Genomic DNA, 22,235 nt, shown 5'->3' on the forward strand with positions numbered 1-22,235 from the left:
CACATTCACCCACCTAGTAATCTACTCCGTTGGGATGCACATTCACCCACCTAGTAATCTACTCCGTTGGGATGCACATTCACCCACCTAGTAATCTACTCGGTTGGTATGCACACTCACCCACCTCGTAATCTACTCGGTTGGTATGCACATTCACCCACCTAGTAATCTACTCCGTTGGGATGCACATTCACCCACCTAGTAATCTACTCCGTTGGTATGCACTCATCCACCTGGTAATCTACTCAGTTGGTATGCACATTCACCCACCTAGTAATCTACTCCGTTGGGATGCACATTCACCCACCTAGTAATCTACTCCGTTGGGATGCACATTCACCCACCTAGTAATCTACTCCGTTGGTATGCACTCATCCACCTGGTAATCTACTCGGTTGGTATGCACACTCACCCACCTAGTAATCTACTCAGTTGGTATGCACATTCACCCACCTAGTAATCTACTCCGTTGGGATGCACATTCACCCACCTAGTAATCTACTCCGTTGGGATACACATTCACCCACCTAGTAATCTACTCCGTTGGGGTGCACATTCACCCACCTAGTAATCTACTCCATTGGGATGCACATTCACCCACCTAGTAATCTACTCGGTTGGTATGCACTCATCCACCTGGTAATCTACTCCGTTGGGATGCACATTCACCCACCTAGTAATCTACTCCTTTGGGATGCACATTCACCCACCTAGTAATCTACTCGGTTGGTATGCACACTCATCCACCTGGTAATCTACTCCGTTGGGATGCACATTCACCCACCTAGTAATCTACTCCATTGGGATGCACATTCACCCACCTAGTAATCTACTCGGTTGGTATGCACACTCATCCACCTGGTAATCTACTCCGTTGGGATGCACATTCACCCACCTAGTAATCTACTCCATTGGGATGCACATTCACCCACCTGGTAATCTACTCGGTTGGTATGCACATTCACCCACCTGGTAATCTACTCGGTTGGTATGCACATTCACCCACCTAGTAATCTACTCCGCTGGGATACACATTCACCCACCTAGTAATCTACTCCGTTGGGATGCACATTCACCCACCTAGTAATCTACTCAGTTGGGATGCACATTCACCCACCTAGTAATCTACTCAGTTGGTATGCACACTCACCCACCTAGTAATCTACTCCGTTGGGATGCACATTCACCCACCTAGTAATCTACTCCATTGGGATGCACATTCACCCACCTGGTAATCTACTCGGTTGGTATGCACATTCACCCACCTGGTAATCTACTCGGTTGGTATGCACATTCACCCACCTAGTAATCTACTCCATTGGGATGCACATTCACCCACCTAGTAATCTACTCCGTTGGGATGCACATTCACCCACCTAGTAATCTACTCGGTTGGTATGCACACTCACCCACCTGGTAATCTACTCGGTTGGTATGCACATTCACCCACCTAGTAATCTACTTCGTTGGGATGCACATTCACCCACCTAGTAATCTACTCCGTTGGGATGCACATTCACCCACCTAGTAATCTACTCGGTTGGTATGCACATTCACCCACCTGGTAATCTACTCGGTTGGTATGCACACTCACCCACCTGGTAATCTACTCGGTTGGTATGCACACTCATCCACCTGGTAATCTACTCGGTTGGTATGCACATTCACCCACCTCGTAATCTACTCGGTTGGTATGCACACTCACCCACCTGGTAATCTACTCCGTTGGTATGCACACTCACCCACCTGGTAATCTACTCAGGTGGTATGCACACTCCCCCTCCTGGTAACCTACTCAGTTGGTATGCACACTCGCCCTCCTGGTAACCTACTCAGTTGGTATGCACACTCCCCCTCCTGGTATCCTACTCGGTTGGTATGCACACTCCCCCTCCTGCTATCCTACTCAGTTGGTATGCACACTCGCCCTCCTGGTAACCTACTCAGTTGGTATGCACACTCCCCCTCCTGGAAACCTACTCAGTTGGTATGCACACTCGCCCTCCTGGTAACCTACTCAGTTGGTATGCACACTCCCCCTCCTGGTATCCTACTCGGTTGGTATGCACACTCCCCCTCCTGCTATCCTACTCGGTTGGTATGCACACTCCCCCTCCTGGTAATCTACTCGGTTGGTATGCACATTCCCCCTCCTGGTAACTTACTCAGTTGGTATGCACACTCCCCTTCCTTGTAACTTACTCAGTTGGTATGCACACTCCCCCTCCTGGTAATCTACTCGGTTGGAATGCACACTCCCCTTCCTGGTAATCTACTCGGTTGGTATGCACACTCCCCCTCCTGGTAACTTACTCAGTTGGTATGCACACTCCCCTTCCTGGTAATCTACTCGGTTGGTATGCACACTCCCCCTCCTGGTAACTTACTCAGTTGGTATGCACACTCCCCCTCCTGGTAATCTACTCGGTTGGTATGCACACTCCCCCTCCTGGTAACTTACTCAGTTGGTATGCACACTCCCCTTCCTTGTAACTTACTCGGTTGGTATGCACACTCCCCCTCCTGGTAATCTACTCGGTTGGTATGCACACTCCCCTTCCTGGTAACTTACTCAGTTGGTATGCACACTCCCCCTCCTGGTAATCAACTCGGTTGGTATGCACACTCCCCCTCCTGGTAATCTACTCGGTTGGTATGCACACTCCCCCTCCTGGTAATCAACTCGGTTGGTATGCACACTCTCCCACCTGGTAATCTACTCGGTTGGTATGCACACTCCCCCTCCTGGTAATCTACTCGGTTGGTATGCACACACCCCCTCCTGGTAATCAACTCGGTTGGTATGCACACTCTCCCACCTGGTAATGTACTCAGTTGGTATGCACACTCCCCCTCCTGGTATCCTACTCAGTTGGTATGCACACTCCCCCTCCTGGTAACCTACTCAGTTGGTATGCACACTCCCCCTCCTGGTATCCTACTCGGTTGGTATGCACACTACCCCTCCTGGTAATCTACTCGGTTGGTATGCACACTCCCCCTCCTGGTAATCTACTCGATTGGTATGCACACTCCCCTTCCTGGTAACTTACTCAGTTGGTATGCACACTCCCCCTCCTGGTAATCTACTCGGTTGGTATGCACACTCCCCGTCCTGGTAATCAACTCGGTTGGTATGCACACTCTCCCACCTGGTAATCTACTCGGTTGGTATGCACACTCCCCCTCCTGGTAATCTACTCGGTTGGTATGCACACTCCCCCTCCTGGTAATCAACTCGGTTGGTATGCACACTCCCCCACCTGGTAATCTACTCGGTTGGTCTGCACACTCCCCCACCTGGTAATCAACTCGGTTGGTATGCACACTCCCCCTCCTGGTAATCAACTCGGTTGGTATGCACACTCCCCCACCTGGTAATCAACTCGGTTGGTATGCACACTCCCCCACCTGGTAATCAACTCGGTTGGTATGCACACTCCCCCTCCTGGTAACCTACTCAGTTGGTATGCACACTCTCCCACCTGGTAATCTACTCAGGTGGTATGCACACTCCCCCTCCTAGTAATCGACTCAATTGGTATGCACACTCCCCCTCCTGGTAATCTACTCAGTTGGTATGCACACTTGGGTGGAGTAAAAAGATCATTTAAAATTTTTTATTAGCTAGTATATGGGAAATGTGCCAAATGACCATAGAAACAATCCTGCACAATTATAATTATTTCTGACCACTCCTTCATCGCCCTCAATCTGATTGAAATTTTGGCATATTATCGCATTTCGTGATACATGCTTTGATCCGCCATTGACCACGAGGTGACTTTGAAAAGAAGGGGGGAGGAGCGCCAGAACAGGGTGTGGCCCACCCCCGCGTCATCAAAGGCGTGGCCACAAAGCCCTCAGCCAGCCAACCAGGGCTGAGGAGCGTCACCGACGGGGGTGGTTTGGTGAGCTGCGTAGTGATACGCACCCCGTTTATCTTAGCACTGGCTGGGACTATTTATGCCAGATGAGACGATTTGCTTCACTTGGGCGATTGCTGCACTCCTGCCACCCCCCTTCAATTCGTGTGAGTGAGTTCGTGTTGTTTGTGCTGTCTGTCTGTCTGTCGGGAACCCTAAGTTAAGCCTGTAATAAGTTGTTTTTGTTTGTTTTCAGAACGATGGTGGTCACAAGCGATCAAGTTACATGCGTGATATTTGGAGCTCCACGAAACATCCAAACTAACGTTCTCCCAACGTATGCTGATGTCATGAAAGGATACCTTCAATCTCGGCAACAGCTTAGGACGGAGAATGGCAAATACCCTTCATTTGGTGACATATCTCACAAACTGTGCTATGAAATTCAAGAGGTATGGGAAACGGCCTCTCTTCCAACGGTATCGCACGCGCAAGCGATTGAAAAACTCAGATCTTTCCATGACAAGTACAATTCAATCCTAAAAGTCTACAAGGGAAGAAAGGATCAAGCCACCTACAAACAACGACTCACAGACTTTCTCGACAAATCTAACAATCTGTTTGATCTTAGCAAATGTAAATGTTCTGACATGGTGTCTAACTGTAACTGCTTGAAAGAACATAAAGTGCCGCAAAAAGAGCGAGAGTTCCTTCAAGACCAGAGAGGACCGAGGAATATGGTAATTGGCGGAACAGATCAAGAAGAGACATCAAGATTGAAGAGGAAAGCGGAAAGAGAAGAGACCAATCTCAAACGAATGAAAACTCACTATGAAGATGCCAAAAGTCAGATTGCTTCTACGTATGACGAAAGTGAAGAAGACTACATGGATAGCGTGACTGACGATGAGTATATTTCTGAATCAGTTAATCTCCAGAGCACACCAAAACCGGTTCGACAACAGCAACAAATGACGATCTCACTACCTTCGCTCGCTAAAGCCTGCGACTGAACTGGCGTCTCTGACAGATCAGCTGCTATATTAGCTACATCAGTTCTACATGATCTCGGCGTAGTTTCACCAAAAGACCATTCTAAAATAATTGATCGCACCAAGATCTGCAGAGAACGTAGCAAAACTCGAGAAGAACTTCAAAGTGATGTCTGCTCCGTCATAGAGGGACTATACTTTGATGGCAGGAAGGATAACACCATGACTCAGGTTCACGGCACTGACAACAAGAATCACCGAACAACAGTCAAAGAAGAACACGTCAGCATCATCGCAGAACCCGGTTCATCGTACTTCAGCCACACAACTCCATCATCAGGATCCAGCAAAAGCATTGCAGAGTCTTTAGTCGCTAGTCTGAAGGAACGGAATGTGAAGACAGAGGACATCAATGTAGTCGGGTGTGACGGCACTAACGTGAATACGGGACATACAGGAGGTGTTATACGACAACTGGAAGAAACCTTCAATCGTCCACTGCAGTGACTGGTACGTCTTCTTCATGCCAATGAACTTCCGCTGCGGCATCTGTTTGAGGAACTCGACGGCACAACTACAGGCCCGCGTGGATTCTCAGGACCCATCGGAAAACGTCTATCAACGTGTAACGAACATCCTGTAACATCGTTTACGCCAGTGAAACTGAGTCAGGCATTGCCGAATGTGGACCCGAGAGACTGGAGTACAGACCAGCGATATCTCTTGGAAATGTGCAATGGCATTAGCGAAGGTGAATGCAGCGTCGATCTGGCCCTACGAAACCCTGGATGCCTGAATCGCTCTCGGTGGCTTACAACAGCTAATAGAATACTCCGACTGTACGTCAGCGTCAAGACACCACCCGAGAAGTTGAAATCCATGGTGACATATCATTCGAGTGTATGCTCCAATGTGGTTTTCCATCAAAGTCCACTCGTCATGCAAAGATGGAGCCAGGCACATCCACCAGATGATCGTCAAGTCACGATACCTAAGCGCCAAACACAAGAAGATCGTTGACCCTGTTATGCACCGCAACGCGTACTTTGCACATCCGGAAAATATACTCCTGGCCATGATAACTGACCATCAACCTCAAATACGAGAATGGGGCTTGCATCGAGTGATGAAAGCCAGAGCAACAGACAGACAGCCTACTGGACAGATACGACGGTTCAAGGTCCCCGCTAAACTCAACTTTGACGCAGTGGAGTACTTTGACCTAATTGACTGGGGAGCGTGCGCCATCTCGGAGCCTCCCGTGATCCGAGGCATGTCAGACCCTGAGCTGAAGGAACTTATCACGATGGATGTCACCCCAACTGTCCTCTTCCCTAAATTCCCTTGCCACACACAGGCTGTGGAAAGGACTGTGAAACTCGTGACCGAGGCCGCTCAAGCTGGGTGTGGCAAGAAAAGGCGAGACGGCTTCATCCGTGCCCGTGTCGCCTCGCGACAGATGATGCCATCGTTTGAATCGAAGCGTGACTTCACACACTTCACATTGTAACTGTGTGACTGTAACATTCTGAGACAAACTATAATAGACCTATGATTTGAATGCATCTATGAGCTGTTTTACTATGTTGCATAGTATAGTAAAATAAAAAGTTACTGAGGGAGATCACAATATTGTTCAATTTTAATACAATTTTAACACAGTGCTCTATAGATGTAATGGCACCTTTTGGCATATCTAGCTCGTCAAAATTCAATTTTTAAATTTTTTTGGCTATTTTCACTCCACCCTAATGCACACTCCCATCCCCTTCCTGGTAACTTACTCAGTTGGTATGCACACTCCCCCTCCTGGTAATCTACTCGGTTAGTATGCACACTCCCCTTCCTGGTAACTTACTCAGTTGGTATGCACACTCCCCTTCCTGGTAATTTACTCGGTTGGTATGCACACTCCCCGTCCTGGTAATCAACTCGGTTGGTATGCACACTCCCCCTCCTGGTAATCAACTCGGTTGGTATGCACACTCTCCCACCTGGTAATCTACTCGGTTGGTATGCACACTCCCCCTCCTGGTAATCTACTCGGTTGGTATGCACACTCCCCCTCCTGGTAATCAACTCGGTTGGTATGCACACTCCCCCACCTGGTAATCTACTCGGTTGGTCTGCACACTCCCCCACCTGGTAATCAACTCGGTTGGTATGCACACTCCCCCTCCTGGTAATCAACTCGGTTGGTATGCACACTCCCCCACCTGGTAATCAACTCGGTTGGTATGCACACTCCCCCACCTGGTAATCAACTCGGTTGGTATGCACACTCCCCCTCCTGGTAACCTACTCAGTTGGTATGCACACTCTCCCACCTGGTAATCTACTCAGGTGGTATGCACACTCCCCCTCCTAGTAATCGACTCAATTGGTATGCACACTCCCCCTCTTGGTAATCTACTCGGTTGGTATGCACACTCCCCCTCCTAGTAACTTACTCAGTTGGTATGCACACTTGGGTGGAGTAAAAAGATCATTTAAAATTTTTTATTAGCTAGTATATGGGAAATGTGCCAAATGACCATAGAAACAATCCTGCACAATTATAATTATTTCTGACCACTCCTTCATCGCCCTCAATCTCATTGAAATTTTGGCATATTATCGCATTTCGTGATACATGCTTTGATCCGCCATTGACCACGAGGTGACTTTGAAAAGAAGGGGGGAGGGGCGCCAGAACAGGGTGTGGCCCACCCCCGCGTCATCAAAGGCGTGGCCACAAAGCCCTCAGCCAGCCAACCAGGGCTGAGGAGCGTCACCGACGGGGGTGGTTTGGTGAGCTGCGTAGTGATACGCACCCCGTTTATCTTAGCACTGGCTGGGACTATTTATGCCAGATGAGACGATTTGCTTCACTTGGGCGATTGCTGCACTCCTGCCACCCCCCTTCAATTCGTGTGAGTGAGTTCGTGTTGTTTGTGCTGTCTGTCTGTCTGTCCGGAACCCTAAGTTAAGCCTGTAATAAGTTGTTTTTGTTTGTTTTCAGAACGATGGTGGTCACAAGCGATCAAGTTACATGCGTGATATTTGGAGCTCCACGAAACATCCAAACTAACGTTCTCCCAACGTATGCTGATGTCATGAAAGGATACCTTCAATCTCGGCAACAGCTTAGGACGGAGAATGGCAAATACCCTTCATTTGGTGACATATCTCACAAACTGTGCTATGAAATTCAAGAGGTATGGGAAACGGCCTCTCTTCCAACGGTATCGCAAGCGCAAGCGATTGAAAAACTCAGATCTTTCCATGACAAGTACAATTCAATCCTAAAAGTCTACAAGGGAAGAAAGGATCAAGCCACCTACAAACAACGACTCACAGACTTTCTCGACAAATCTAACAATCTGTTTGATCTTAGCAAATGTAAATGTTCTGACATGGTGTCTAACTGTAACTGCTTGAAAGAACATAAAGTGCCGCAAAAAGAGCGAGAGTTCCTTCAAGACCAGAGAGGACCGAGGAATATGGTAATTGGCGGAACAGATCAAGAAGAGACATCAAGATTGAAGAGGAAAGCGGAAAGAGAAGAGACCAATCTCAAACGAATGAAAACTCACTATGAAGATGCCAAAAGTCAGATTGCTTCTACGTATGACGAAAGCGAAGAAGACTACATGGATAGCGCGACTGACGATGAGTATATTTCTGAATCAGTTAATCTCCAGAGCACACCAAAACCGGTTCGACAACAGCAACAAATGACGATCTCACTACCTTCGCTCGCTAAAGCCTGCGACTGAACTGGCGTCTCTGACAGATCAGCTGCTATATTAGCTACATCAGTTCTACATGATCTCGGCGTAGTTTCACCAAAAGACCATTCTAAAATAATTGATCGCACCAAGATCTGCAGAGAACGTAGCAAAACTCGAGAAGAACTTCAAAGTGATGTCTGCTCCGTCATAGAGGGAATATACTTTGATGGCAGGAAGGATAACACCATGACTCAGGTTCACGGCACTGACAACAAGAATCACCGAACAACAGTCAAAGAAGAACACGTCAGCATCATCGCAGAACCCGGTTCATCGTACTTCAGCCACACAACTCCATCATCAGGATCCAGCAAAAGCATTGCAGAGTCTTTAGTCGCTAGTCTGAAGGAACGGAATGTGAAGACAGAGGACATCAATGTAGTCGGGTGTGACGGCACTAACGTGAATACGGGACATACAGGAGGTGTTATACGACAACTGGAAGAAACCTTCAATCGTCCACTGCAGTGACTGGTACGTCTTCTTCATGCCAGACCTGGGCGTGCCCGGCCGAGGCCTGGCAAGTTGAGCGCGGGCCTGCCCGGGCATCCTGGACGAGCCCGGCATGGTGATCGCTCCGCGTCCTTGGTAGGTGCAAGGCGATTGTGTAAACCCAGCGGTACCCGCAACACACGTCCCCCCAGGATCGACTTGCACCGGCAGGGTCAATTTGAGGGGGGTCCTGATGACCCGGCCGAAGCGACCCCTGGCGGGTCGTGGGGGGGGGGGGGGTCCGGTGTGGTGGTGGGCGGTCGAGTGGGGGGCACCATGGACGGGGGGCGGCCTCGCCGCGGCGGAAGGGCCAACCGTGGCGGTTGGTCGATGTCCACGTGTGCCGGCTTGAGGCGGTCCACCGCAATCCGGTCCGACCTGCCGCCGATGTCGATGACGAACGACTTGTCGTCCCGTCGCAGGACCCGGAAGGGCCCATCGTACGGCGGCCGGAGTGGCCCCCGATGTGCGTCATGACGCACAAAAACGTACTCCGCTGTGCGAAGCGCTGGGGGGACGTAGCACTGGGGGTCACCGTGGTGGGATGTTGGCACGGGGGCAAACTGTCGGGCGGCCTCCTGGAGGTCCGAGCGCTGGTGAGCTGCGGACCAGGGACTGGTAGCGTCGGGCATGAATTCGCCCGGGACGCGTAGCGCCTGGCCGTAGACAAGCTCGGCGGTGGATGCCCGGAGGTCCTCCTTGGGGGCCGTGCGGAGGCCCAAAAGGACCCACGGCAGCCGGTCGGCCCAACCGCCGTCTTGATGGCCGGCCATGAGCGCGGCCTTCATGGAGCGGTGGAATCGCTCGCACAACCCGTTGGCTTGGGGGTGGTAGGCCGTAGTACGGTGGAGCTTGACGCCCAGGTTGCGGGCGACCGCGCCCCACAGCTCGGAGGTGAACTGCGGTCCGCGGTCCGACGGGATGTCCGCCGGTGCACCGAAGCGGGCGACCCAGGTGGCGATGAAAGCCTGCGCCACGTCGGCGGTGGTGGTGGAGACGAGGGGAACGGCCTCCGGCCACCTGGTGGTCCTGTCCACCATAGTGAGCAGGTGTGTGAACCCCCGTGATGGGGGGAGCGGGCCCACCAGATCCACGTTGACGTGGTCGAAACGTCGTTCGGGCACGGTGAAAGGTGCCAGCGGGGCCTGGGTGTGTCGGTGGACCTTGACCTGTTGGCAGGCTGTGCAGGTGCTGGTCCAATCACGGACGTCCCGTCGAAGGCCGTGCCAGACGAATCGCGCTGACACCAGCTTCTGGGAAGCTTTCCGGCCTGGGTGGGAAAGGCCATGGAGGGAGGCGAAGATGCGGCGTTGCCAGGCAATGGGCACGATGGGGCGAGGCTGGCCGTGGGAGACTTCGCAGAGCAGGACAGTGTCCGCGAAGGGGATGTCGGCCAGGCGGAGGCCTGTGTCCGCCGCCCGGAGGGCTTGCACCGTGGTTTCGGTGGTTTGGTCTGCCGCCATAAGCTCGAAGTCCACGCCGAGGTGGACCGCACTCGCGCTGGCCCGAGAAAGACAGTCGGCCACGGCGTTGTTTTTGCCGGCGACGTGCCGGATGTCCGTGGTAAACTCCGACACGGCGGAGAGGTGGCGCTGTTGGCGGGCCGACCACGGCTCCGTGACCTTGGCCATTGCGTAAACCAACGGCTTGTGGTCGACGAACGCCGTGAAGGGTCGGCCCTCCAGGAGGTGGTGGAAATGGCGAATGGCCAGGTGTAGACCGAAGAGCTCACGGTCAAACGTGCTATATTTGAGCTCGTTCGGCCGGAGCTGCCGGCTGAAAAAAGCGAGTGGCTGCCAAACCCCGTTCACCCATTGCTCATGTACGGCGCCCACCGCGTAGTCGGAGGCATCCGTGGTGAGGGCGATGGGAGCGTTGAGCACCGGGTGAGCGAGCAGTGTTGCGTCGTCGAGGGCCCGCTTTGAGCTTTGGAAGGCCGCGTCCATTGCTGCGGACCAGACGATGTCGTGCTTGGCCGGCTTGCCCCGGAGGGTTTCGTAGAGGGGCCGCATGAGTTGAGCAGCGCGGGGCACGAAGCGGTGATAAAAGTTCACCATCCCGAGGAACTCCTGCAGCGCCTTGACGGAGCGGGGGCGCGGGAAAGCGGCGATGGCCTCGACTTTGGCCGGTAGTGGCACGGCCCCGTTCTTGGTGATGTGGTGGCCCAAAAAATCAACGGCCGTCGTGCCGAAGTGGCATTTGGCCGGGTTGACGATGAGGCCGTGCTCGCTGAGGCACCCGAACAGTGTTCGGAGGTGGAGGAGGTGCTCGGCCCGGGACGTGCTGGCGACGAGGATGTCGTCCAGGTAAACGAAGAGGAACGGCAGGTCGCGCAGCACGCCGTCCACCAGGCGCTGGAACGCCTGTGCCACATTTTTGAGGCCGAAGGGCATCCGTAGGAATTCGAAGAGGCCGAAAGGTGTGATGACAACCGTTTTAGGGACGTCGGCCGCCCTGACAGGTACCTGGTGATATCCCCGTATGAGATCGATTTTTGAAAACATGACCCGTCCTGCCAGACGGGCGGAGAAGTCTTGGATGTGCGGGATCGGATACCTGTTGGGGGTGGTAGTGTCGTTAAGGCGGCGGTAGTCGCCACATGGGCGCCAGCCGCCCCCTGGTTTTGGGACGATGTGTAGTGGCGAGGCCCAGGCATTGTCGGAGCGCCGCACGATGCCGAAGCGCTCCAGCGCGGCGAACTCGGCCTTGGCTACAGCGAGTTTGGCTGGGTCGAGACGGCGAGCTCGGGCGTACACCGGCGGGCCCGTAGTGGGAATATGATGCTCGATGCCGTGACGCACCGCGACGGCCGAAAACGTCGGTCGCGTGAGGGCCGGGAACTCCGCGAGCAGACGCGCAAAGTCGTCTGCCAACGGGAGGACGCAGGAAAGCTCGGTGGGCGCGGAACGGCTCAAGGCGCACGCCAGCGAGCTGAACGTTTCGGCGTTGACGAGACGCCGACGTTTAACGTCGACCAGCAGCCCATGGGCGCAAAGGAAATCGGCACCGAGCAAAGCCATGGGGACGTCCGCCGTCACGAACTCCCAGCGAAAGAGCTGGCTGCCGAAGCGGACGGCGACGGTGCGTGGGCCGAAGGTGCGGATGGCGGAGCCGTTGGCCGCGATTAAGGAGGGGCCGCAAATGGCGGCCCGCCTGTCCTCCGCCGAAGCGGGAATGACGCTCAGCTGAGCGCCGGTGTCGCAGAGAAAACGCCGCCCCAACGCTTGGTCCGCGATGAATAGCAGGTTTCCGGAACGGCCGGCGCTCATGGCTGGTAGTGAGCGCCGGCCCGACCGTTTCCCGACTTGCTGAACGTGCACGGGGGTTGACATGATCAGGCCCGCCGCCCGAACCTGGCATGGAAATAACACCAGGCCGGGTCTGGCGGGGGCTCCGGTCGACGCGTCGAGACCGGGCGACGCGGCGTCGCCGCTGCCAGTCGCGCCGGCCCGGCGGCCTCCGGGAAGGAAGCTGCGTCGCGGGCGTCGGGCGGGAAAGTGCGCCACGGGCGCTGACTGGGCGGTGGGCGGGCTCCCGGCAGCCACCCCAACGAGCTGGCTCGCCGCTCCGACGAGCTGGCTTGCCGAATTGATCTTGTCGGCCTCCCTGGCGAGGTCGCGGGGGTTCGCGATGGTCGTGCTTGCCAGGGCGACCCGGACCTGGGCCGGGAGCTGGCGGAGAAAAAGCTCTCGGAAAAGGAAATCCGAGGGGTGCTCGCCGAGCAAGGCGAGCATGTAGTCCATACGTTCGGAAGGGCGCGTATCGCCGAGCTCAGGAAGCTCGAGCAGGCGTCGTGCGCGTTTAGCCGGGGAGAGGGCGAAAGCGCCCAGAAGAAGTGCCTTGATGGCGTCGTACTTGCCGTCAGCGGGCGGGCTCTGGAGGAGGCTCAGGCAGCGGGCGGTGGTCACGGAGCCGAGCGCGGCGACCACGTAATGGTATTTCGTGGTGTCCTCCGTAATGCCACGCAGGGCGAACTGGGAGTCCGCCTGAGCGAACCAGACGGCGGCATGTGCTTCCCAGAAAGTGGGCAGCTTGAGGGACACTGCCGTGTCCATCGCGTGTCGTAAACTCGGGGTCACCAGTGAAGGAGCAGCGCTCCTGCTTGAGACGGACGAAGTGACGGACAAGACACAAACTCGTCCGAGAAGATGTTTATTGTATAATCAACTCGGGAACTCTGAAAGCCCGTTTATCGGGTTCGCATACATATAATGCAAGACAAAAAGCATACGTCAGAACCAAAGCCACGTCTCTCAGGCAAGGCACGCTTTGGTGGTCATGTGACCGACAGGTGTAAACAATTATAACCTCGGCGCCGCGGTTTGTCCGCTGGTTACGTCACCGGCTTGGGCAAGGAGATTATGTTGCTGGTCTCGAGCTTTGGGGGACCCATGGGTCGCTACAATAACACCTTTTTCTTCTTCTTCTATAAAAAGATGCTTTCGAACTTGCTCACCAAATCTATTCATCCCAAAAAAAAATTCCATCTCTTATAGTGCATCTTTCATTCATTCCGTAAACTCTCCAGCACTCCATCCTCCCTCCAGCGTCCTCAAACGTATTTTTGACTCGAATGTCTCAAGAAACTCATTTTGCAATAAATGTTTGTTTCCCATTAATCGTACATTTTTCAAAATCCCATCACCCGAAAATCCCATTTCCCATCACCCCTCCCCTCTAAATCTACCCCCTTGCCCCTCCCCTCCAAAACATCCCCATCACCCATCTCTTTCAAATCTTCCCCCTTGCCCCTCCCCTCCAAATCTTCCCAATCACCCATTCCTTTCAAATCTCCCCCCACACCCTCCCCTCCGAGACTCTCCCTCGCTCCTCCCCTCCTAGACTCCCCTCTCACCCCTCCTCCTCAAAGCGTCCTCCCCGCTTCTTCCCCCTTCCAACTTTCACCTTCATCTCCCTCAACCTTCTGCCTCGCTCTTCCCCCTCATCAAATAACACCTCACTGCGCCTCTCCCAATCACCATCAAACCTTTTGTCTGCCCAATTCTTCCCTTTCTCCAAGTTATTCTGTAATCTCCGACACACCTTCAACAGCTCTCCCTACCTCTTCCTCCTCTTCCACATCTAACCCTACCGCTCCCCCCCCCCTTGTTCTGTATCCGATGCTCCCCCTTCCTCTTCCTTAACAGTATGGACCTCAAACATCCGGGGCCTTCGCTCAAACTTGTCTGATCTCTCCATACAGGTTGCTTCTGACAAACCAGACGTGATCTGCTTAACAGAAACTTTCCTCCTTCATGATGTCTCTGATTCCTTGGTATCTCTCCCAGGTTACTCCCTCCTCTGGTATGATAGACCTGAGCCTCGTCCTGGAGGTGGGGTTGCTATCTTTATAAAAAACTCTCTTCCTCACTCGCCCTGCACTGCCCTCTCTCCACCTCACCCCCAGGAATACCTTTGGCTACGGCTTCCCCTTCGCTCCCACCTTTTGTTCATATGTGTGTTGTACCGTCCACCAAACAGTGATGACTCCATCTACATCTCGCTGTCTGAGAATATGGACCAACTTCTATCTACCCATCCCAACTCTCTCTTCCTCATATGTGGTGATTTCAACTGTCACCATGCCAGTTGGCTGGGCGTGGGTACCTGTCTCACCAGCCATGGCTCTTCAGCAAAGGACTTCTGTGACTCACTGGGACTGACACAATCTGTCAATTTCCCGACCCGGATTTCAGTCAACGGAGCATCTTCTCTTCTGGACTTGGTTATGACTAACTTCCCCGAAAATGTCTGCTGCTCTTCTTCTGCTCCAATTGGCTCTTCTGATCATGTGCTTGTTAAAGTGGACATCTCTCTGACCATTCTCAGAGAGCCTCCTCAGCGTCGACGAGTCTGGCATTTCACTCAGGCCAACTGGCACGGTCTTCAAGCAGCCATCAATCATCTGGACTGGTTTCCCATCTCTACTGCCTCGGACATAAATTCTTCCTGGGAATTCTTCCAAAGCAAACTGCTCTCTCTCATGCACAGATTTATCCCATCTCGTCTTCTGTTGTCATACCCTTCCTCCCGTCCATGGTACACGGAATCTTGTGGTGAGGCTATTGCCCAGAAACAACTTGCTTTCGTATCCTGGAAAGCAAATCCAACGGAAGGAAATCTCATTTCCTTTCACAAAGCCCGAAACAAGTGTGTGTCCACCCTCAGGAGAGCCAGGAAACAATATCTCTCCGTTCTCAGGACCGAACTCTCTTATCTGTCTCCCTCTTCCAAATCGTGGTGGTGTCTGGTTAAATCTGTTTCTGGTGTTTGTTCCCCCTCCATCCCCTCTCTCACCTCAAATGGCCACACGGCTGACTCAGCACGTGAAAAAGCTGAATGCCTCAACTCTGTGTTTGCCTCTAAATCTTGTGTCCCAAACCCATCCCTCTCTGTACCCACCATACCCAGTCGTACCCAGCTGCTCCTGGACTCTGTGTCCTTTCCTCCTGACAAGGTGGAAAAGTTTCTGTCAACCCTCTACTCGGATTCTGCAACTGGACCTGACGGCATCAGCCCACGGGTCCTAAAATCCTGTTCTTCCGCTCTTTCACTCCCTCTCTCTGTTCTCTTCACCCTCTCTTTTTCTCAAGGTCATCTTCTATCTGCTTGGAAATCTGCCAACATCACCGCTTTGCACAAAAAAGGTGCAAAAACAGATCCCAGCAACGACAGACCAATCAGCCTTCTCCCAATTATCAGCAAAGTCATGGAATCCATCATTGCTTCAGATATGAAATCTTTCCTCTTCTCCAATGGCTTGATCTCTGATCATCAATTTGGTTTCAGACCTGGACACTCTACTCTGGACATGCTGCTTCTGCTTTCTCAACAATGAATGGAGGTCCTCAATGCCAAACAGGAAATTAGAGCAGTCTCCCTTGACATATCACGTGCCTTAGATACGGTCTGGCACCCCGCTCTGCTCACCAAACTCTCCTCTTTTGGTATCCATGGAAATCTCCACGCTTGGCTGGCGGACTTCCTCTCTAGTCGTAGTCAACGTGTGGCCCTGAATGGGTTTCTCTCATCTCCTCTTCCTGTTCAGGCTGGAGTTCCACAAGGCAGTGTTCTGGGCCCTGTGCTTTTTCTGGTCTTCATCAATGATCTCTCTGACTCTCTTGAAAATCCTCTGTATCTCTTTGCTAATGACTCTACTCTCTGTCGCTCCATTCTTCATCCCTCAGATCGGCAGTCTGCAGCCTCCTCACTCTCTGCAGACCTGGACAAAATCACAGACTGGGCAAACAAGTGGAACATGTCTTTCAATCCTGACAAATCTCACACTCTTACGATGTCTCTCCGAAAAGACCGACTGGACAACCCTCCCATCCACTTTCTGAATAATCCTCTCCAAGAAGTTCTGTCACTCAAGCTTTTGGGTCTCACTATCTGCCATGATCTTTCCTGGGAAAACCACATTTCAAATCTGGCCTCCAAAGCCAGTCGCCGACTGGGCATCCTCCGTCGTGCGAAGTCCTTCCTTGGCACACCTGAGCTCCTCACCACATACAAGGCTTTCATCCACAGCTCAATGGAATACTGCTCTCCCCTCTGGGCTGGTGCTCCTGCCTCACACCTAGCTCGTCTTCACGCTGTTGAAACCAAAGCATTCAGAATCATTGGAATCTCCCGCGATGAAGCTAACTCCAAGGGCCTCTCACTCACTCACCGCAGGCAGGTTGGTGGTCTTTCCGTCTTCTACCGACTCCTCTCTGGCCTTGCCCCCCCAGCTCTCTCTGGGCTCTGTCCCGCAAATATTCCTACAGGTCGCACAAGATCTGCCTGTAACCCTCTTATGGTCAAACTGCCAAAATCAACACTCTCTGCTCACCTTCACTCCTTCATTCCTCTTTTCTCCCGCCTCTGGAACAAACTCCCTCACTCTCTTCAATCCCACTCCACCCTCCAGGTCTTTAAAACAGCTGTTCACCACCATCTCATATCTTCCCCCATCCAAAACCTTGATCTTTTCGACCCCCGCTAATTTCACCCCAATTCCACTTTTTTGAAATACCAACTTCTGTCCTGGAAGTCCTTGGTGTCCTTGTGTTTTATACTTCTCCCTCCCCCCCCCCCCTTCCCACGCCTCCTCCCCCCAAGCCCTCTCCCTTCCGCACATCTCCCTGCTCTCAAATGTTGTGTTTGTGTGCTTCCCCTTCTCTCCCCATCTTGTTTTCCGCTCCCTCTTTTTATATATTTTGTTTGTCTGGTTGATTTGTTTGTGAAGTAAATGTTAGCTCTTTCACGAGCCTCGATTCAGTATACAAAAAAGAAAAAAGAAAAAGTTGAACCAACCAACTTGAAAGGTGCTTGAAAATCCGGGGCGGCTAGGACAGGAGGGCTCATTAATATTGCTTTGACATGGGCAAAGGCAGCCTGACATTTGTCATCCCAAACAAATTTGGTCACTTTCCTCAGCAAATTCGATAAAGGGGCGACTACATCAGAAAAATTCCTGCAGAACCGCCGGTGCCAACCAGCCATACCCAAGAATCTCATAAGCTCCTTCTTCCCTTTTGGAACTTGGAAGCGATCAATGGCTTCTATCTTGGCTGTCACCGGTTGCACCTGACCCTGACCTACTACATGGCCGAGGAACACCACCTGTGCCTTTACAAACTCACTCTGAGATAAGTTGATGGTCAACCCTGCCTCGGTCAGTTTCTTGAAAAATGCATGGATTTGTTTAATATGATCTTCCATGGTCAATTGGTCATCGTGTGTATGATGACATCATCCAGATAAGCCTCCACCCACTCAAGGTCTGCAATAAGCTTATTAATCAGCCGTTGAAAAGTAGCAGGCCCGTTTTTCAATCCAAAGGGAAGAACCTTGGACTGATACAACCCATTTGGTGTGACTAAAGCCGAGATTTCCTTGGCTCTATCAGGAAGAGGCATCTGCCAATACCCTTCAGCAAGTCAAACTTAGTTACAAATTTAGCTGGGCCTATTCTATCAATACAGTCATCAATCCTCGGGATGGGATATGAGTCGGTCTTGGTCACTGCATTCACCTGTTTTAAATCCGTACAACAGCGAAAACTGCCATCGGGTTTTGGAACCAACACACATGGTGAGCTCCATTCACTGCTGCTTGGTTTGATGATGTCATTCTCCAACATATACCGTACCTCCTTCCGAAGATACTCCATCTTCACAGGGTTCATCCGATAGGGGTGTTGTTTCACAGGAGTGGCTTCCCCCACCTCAATATCATGATATACCAAGTCAGTATGACCGGGTACATCTGTGAACAAATGTGCAAATTCAAAAATTAGGCTGGATAGTTGTCCTTGTTGTTCCCTCGTCAAATGACCTAATTTCTCATCTAAATTACTCAACACTTCTGTGTTCGTCAATCTGGGACAAGCCTGGTCATCAATGTTATCAAACTTCACACCGGCCTCAACCTCAGGATTCTCTTGCACCCTGACGACAGGCACGACAGGTGGGACAGGAACCATTTTCTCCACAGGCTTCCTCTCATAATATTTCTTCAGTCGGTTGACATGACACAGCTGCCGCTTTTGCCGTCGGTCGGGAGTTGTCACCACGTAATCTGTTTCATTAACCCTCCTTTCGATTGCATCGGGACCAAAATACCTAGCCTGTAGTGGCTGACCTGGAACAGGAAGCAACACTAACACTCGGTCCTCAGGACTGAAATTTCTTTTCTGAGATTTCTTGTCATGTCTCACTTTCATTTTATCCTGTGTCACTTTCAAGTTCCTTCTCGCAACTTCACAAGCCATTGCCAATCTGTGCCTAACCGTTGACACATACTCCACCACTGTTGACTGTGACTCCTCCTGTAGCCACCGCTCTTTTACCAATTTCAACGGTCCTCGCACTGCGTGTCCAAACACAAGTTCAAAAGGACTGAACCCCAATGACTCCTGAACGGATTCCCTCGTAGCAAACAACAATAAGGGTATTCCTTCATCCCAATCCTTGTCACATTCAAGACAATACGTTCTGATCATATTCTTCAATGTCTGGTGAAACCTTTCCAAGGCCCCTTGGCTCTCGGGATGGTAAGTACTTGATCTTACTTGCTCTACTCCCAACAGGTGTACCACTTGCTGAAAAAGCGTCGACATGAAATTGGAACCCTGAACAGATTGGATGACCTTAGGTAGGCCAACCAAAGTGAAAAATTTAATCAAGGCCTTCGCAATAACTGCCGCAGTAATTTTCCTAAGAGGCACTGCCTCTGGGAACCTTGTGGAAGCGCACATGATGGTCAGCAATACTACTAATGTCCAGCCTTAGTTTTAGGTAAAGGGCCTACACAGTCAATAATGACTCGGCTGAATGACTCTTCAAACGCTGGAATTGGTTTTAAAGGTGCGGATGGGACTTTCTGATGAGGATTTCCAACCAGCTGGCAAGAATGGCAAGATTTGCAGAACTCCGCCACATCACGTCGCAATCCTGGCCAGAAAAAATGTACCAATATTCTGTCACAGGTCTTGTTCACTCCAAGGTGCCCAGCCAAAGATGTCTCATGTGCCAAACTCAATATCTCCTTCCGGTACGGTGGTGGCACCACAATTTGGTAATGAACTTTCCACTCATCGTTTGCTGGCACCTCCAGTAGTCTCCATTTTCTCTTGAGTATTTCCCCTTTCATGAAGTAACCAACAGGTATCTTCCCAGACTCTTCCTCTGTAATGGCTTTACCAATTAAACTCCGGATCTCCGAGTCTCCGTGTTGTTTTTCAACCAGTCTCTTTCGGACCAGCACTGTTTGCTCAACCTCGTTCCCAGAGGTCTCCGACGGCCACTCCATTTCCTCTTTGGTTCCAGATGCCACCTCTTCCTTAAGTTCGTTGATGTCTGGACAGTGCCGGTAGAACGGCACAGTAGAATGGCGCAGACCGGACAGTGCTGGTAGAATGGCACAGCCTGCACAGTGCCGGTAGAATGGCACAGCCCGGACAGTGCTGTTAGAATGGCACAGCCCGGACAGTGCTGTTAGAATGGCACAGCCCAGACAGTGCTGGTAGAATGGCACAGCCTGGACAGTGCCGGTAGAACGGCACAGTAGAATGGCACAGCACGGAGAGTGCTGGTAGAATGGCGCAGACCGGACAGTGCTGGTAGAATGGCACAGCCTGGACAGTGCTGGTAGAATGGCACAGCCTGGACAGTGCCGGGAGAACGGCACAGTAGAATGGCACAGCACGGAGAGTGCTGGTAGAATGGCACAGCCTGCACAGTGCCGGTAGAATGGCACAGCCCAGACAGTGCTGTTAGAATGGCACAGCCCGGACAGTGTTGGTAGAATGGCACAGCCTGGACAGTGCCGGTAGAACGGCACAGTAGAATGGCACAGCACAGAGAGTGCTGGTAGAATGGCGCAGCCCGGACAGTGCTGGTAGAATGGCACAGCCTGGACAGTGCTGGTAGAATAGCACAGCCTGGACAGTGCCGGTAGAATGGCACAGTAGAATGGCACAGCACCGAGAGTGCTGGTAGAATGGCACAGCCCAGAGAGTGCTGGTGGAATGGCACAGCCCGGAGAGTGCTGGTGGAATGGCACAGCCCGGAGAGTGCTGGTGGAATGGCACAGCCCGGATCGGCAAGAATTAACCAGTACGTACTACGAATGTTTTCTCAATAGATGAAAAAACCATGCCACCAAAGAAACAAAATATTGGCAGGAAAACAAGTAGCACATCGCAAACACGTGAAGCCAGAGATGTGGAGAGCCAGGAGCACCAGCACAAGCGTCGACAGGATACTGATTGCTCTTCCCAATCTGAACCAAAACCAAGGCCTGTGTAATGACACAAGACTGATCTTCATCAATGCACACAATATCCGACGACATGGGTGCAAACTCTCTTCTGGTGAACATGTAAGCAGGATTGTTCATATCTCCCATATAACCTTACAGAGATGTTAAATCCAATCCCTGGGGATATTATGACAAGCAAACAACAGTTGGAATCTGTCTGGGGCTCAGAGACAATCCTAAAAAGAGCCCTCAGAACAAAACTTTGAGAACAACAACAAAACTTCACAGCTTGGTCCATGAATCGTGATCCTTAACCAAAACGGAGGTGTATACTTTGTGAACCCTGAGAGGACTCAGATCCACCTTCTAAAACAACCGAGACGCACCTTTTGGAATTTTAGTTGTATTTGATGATTTTGCAGAATTGCTGGTGATCAATGGGGTTGCACTGCTGGTCGCTTCTGCAGCAAAAATATACAAACAAAACATAATGAATTTCAGGAGATTATGCTGTATAATATTAGTAATCCTATATAATACATGTTGACCATAATCCCTAATTCCATTCGTACTAAATAAACTGCTTGATAAAAAGAATTGCTTGGGTGTGAAAGAACATACGTATGATGAATGCACGAGTTCCTGGCATGCAAGAGGGGTGCAGGTGCTAAGATTTTTCGCTTAATCTAAGAACACTACCAGAGATACAAATTGGGATGATCACGTGATGTGAGATGCGAGCTTCGACGTCCTATAAAGTTGTGGTAGAAGTAAACTAAACAAAACTAGAACGGCACTCGGTAGAGCGCACACCTCCGCCAGGCTGAACAGTTTATGTTTTGTATCCCACTGATAGGTCGGATCGGGATCCGGACCTGAACCAAGATCTAATCGGCTTGTTCTTGTCACCTAACCAACTCATCCACCTAGTTTTGTCATAATCCATCCACAACTTTTTGAAATATGCCAAATATCGTTTTTGGCCCTATCACTCAATTGTGAAGAATCACTTTAAAAATTAAATAATTCTCCTATCCGGATCCGTATTCAGATCGTCACCAAAATCGAATCGATTCATCGTTGTCACACACCCAACCTTTCCACCACTTTTCGTCCAAATCCGTCCACTTTTTGAGATATCGTGCTATATATCGTTTTAGCCCTATTACTGAATGGTGAAGATGTGGTGCTGTGCACACACGATTCGTTTGCCAAGAAGGTAGGCCACAACGCGTTGTACAAACTGAAATGCTTTATTAACAGCTCGCACGTAAGCACTGGGCGGGCTCGACTATCGAGCCCGCATATATGCCCCGAGGCCACGCCTTGCGTGGCCTGTCGGCCGAAAGGCGGGGCATGTCCTC

General features: G+C 51.5%; 1 protein-coding gene across 1 annotated transcript in view; it reads right to left on the bottom strand.

Annotated features, from left to right (window-relative positions):
- Window positions 1-22,235, bottom strand: part of LOC137423441 (uncharacterized) — a 419,740-nt gene that overhangs the window by 49,214 nt on the left and 348,291 nt on the right. The window contains exon 3 of the mRNA XM_068110625.2: window positions 21,258-21,332. Coding sequence (XP_067966726.2) covers window positions 21,258-21,332 — 75 coding nt within the window. The remainder of the gene's footprint in view (window positions 1-21,257; window positions 21,333-22,235) is intronic.

The sequence above is a fragment of the Myxine glutinosa genome, chromosome 1, assembly GCF_964187855.1.
Source record: "Myxine glutinosa chromosome 1, kmMyxGlut1.1, whole genome shotgun sequence".
NCBI lineage: Eukaryota > Metazoa > Chordata > Myxini > Myxiniformes > Myxinidae > Myxine > Myxine glutinosa.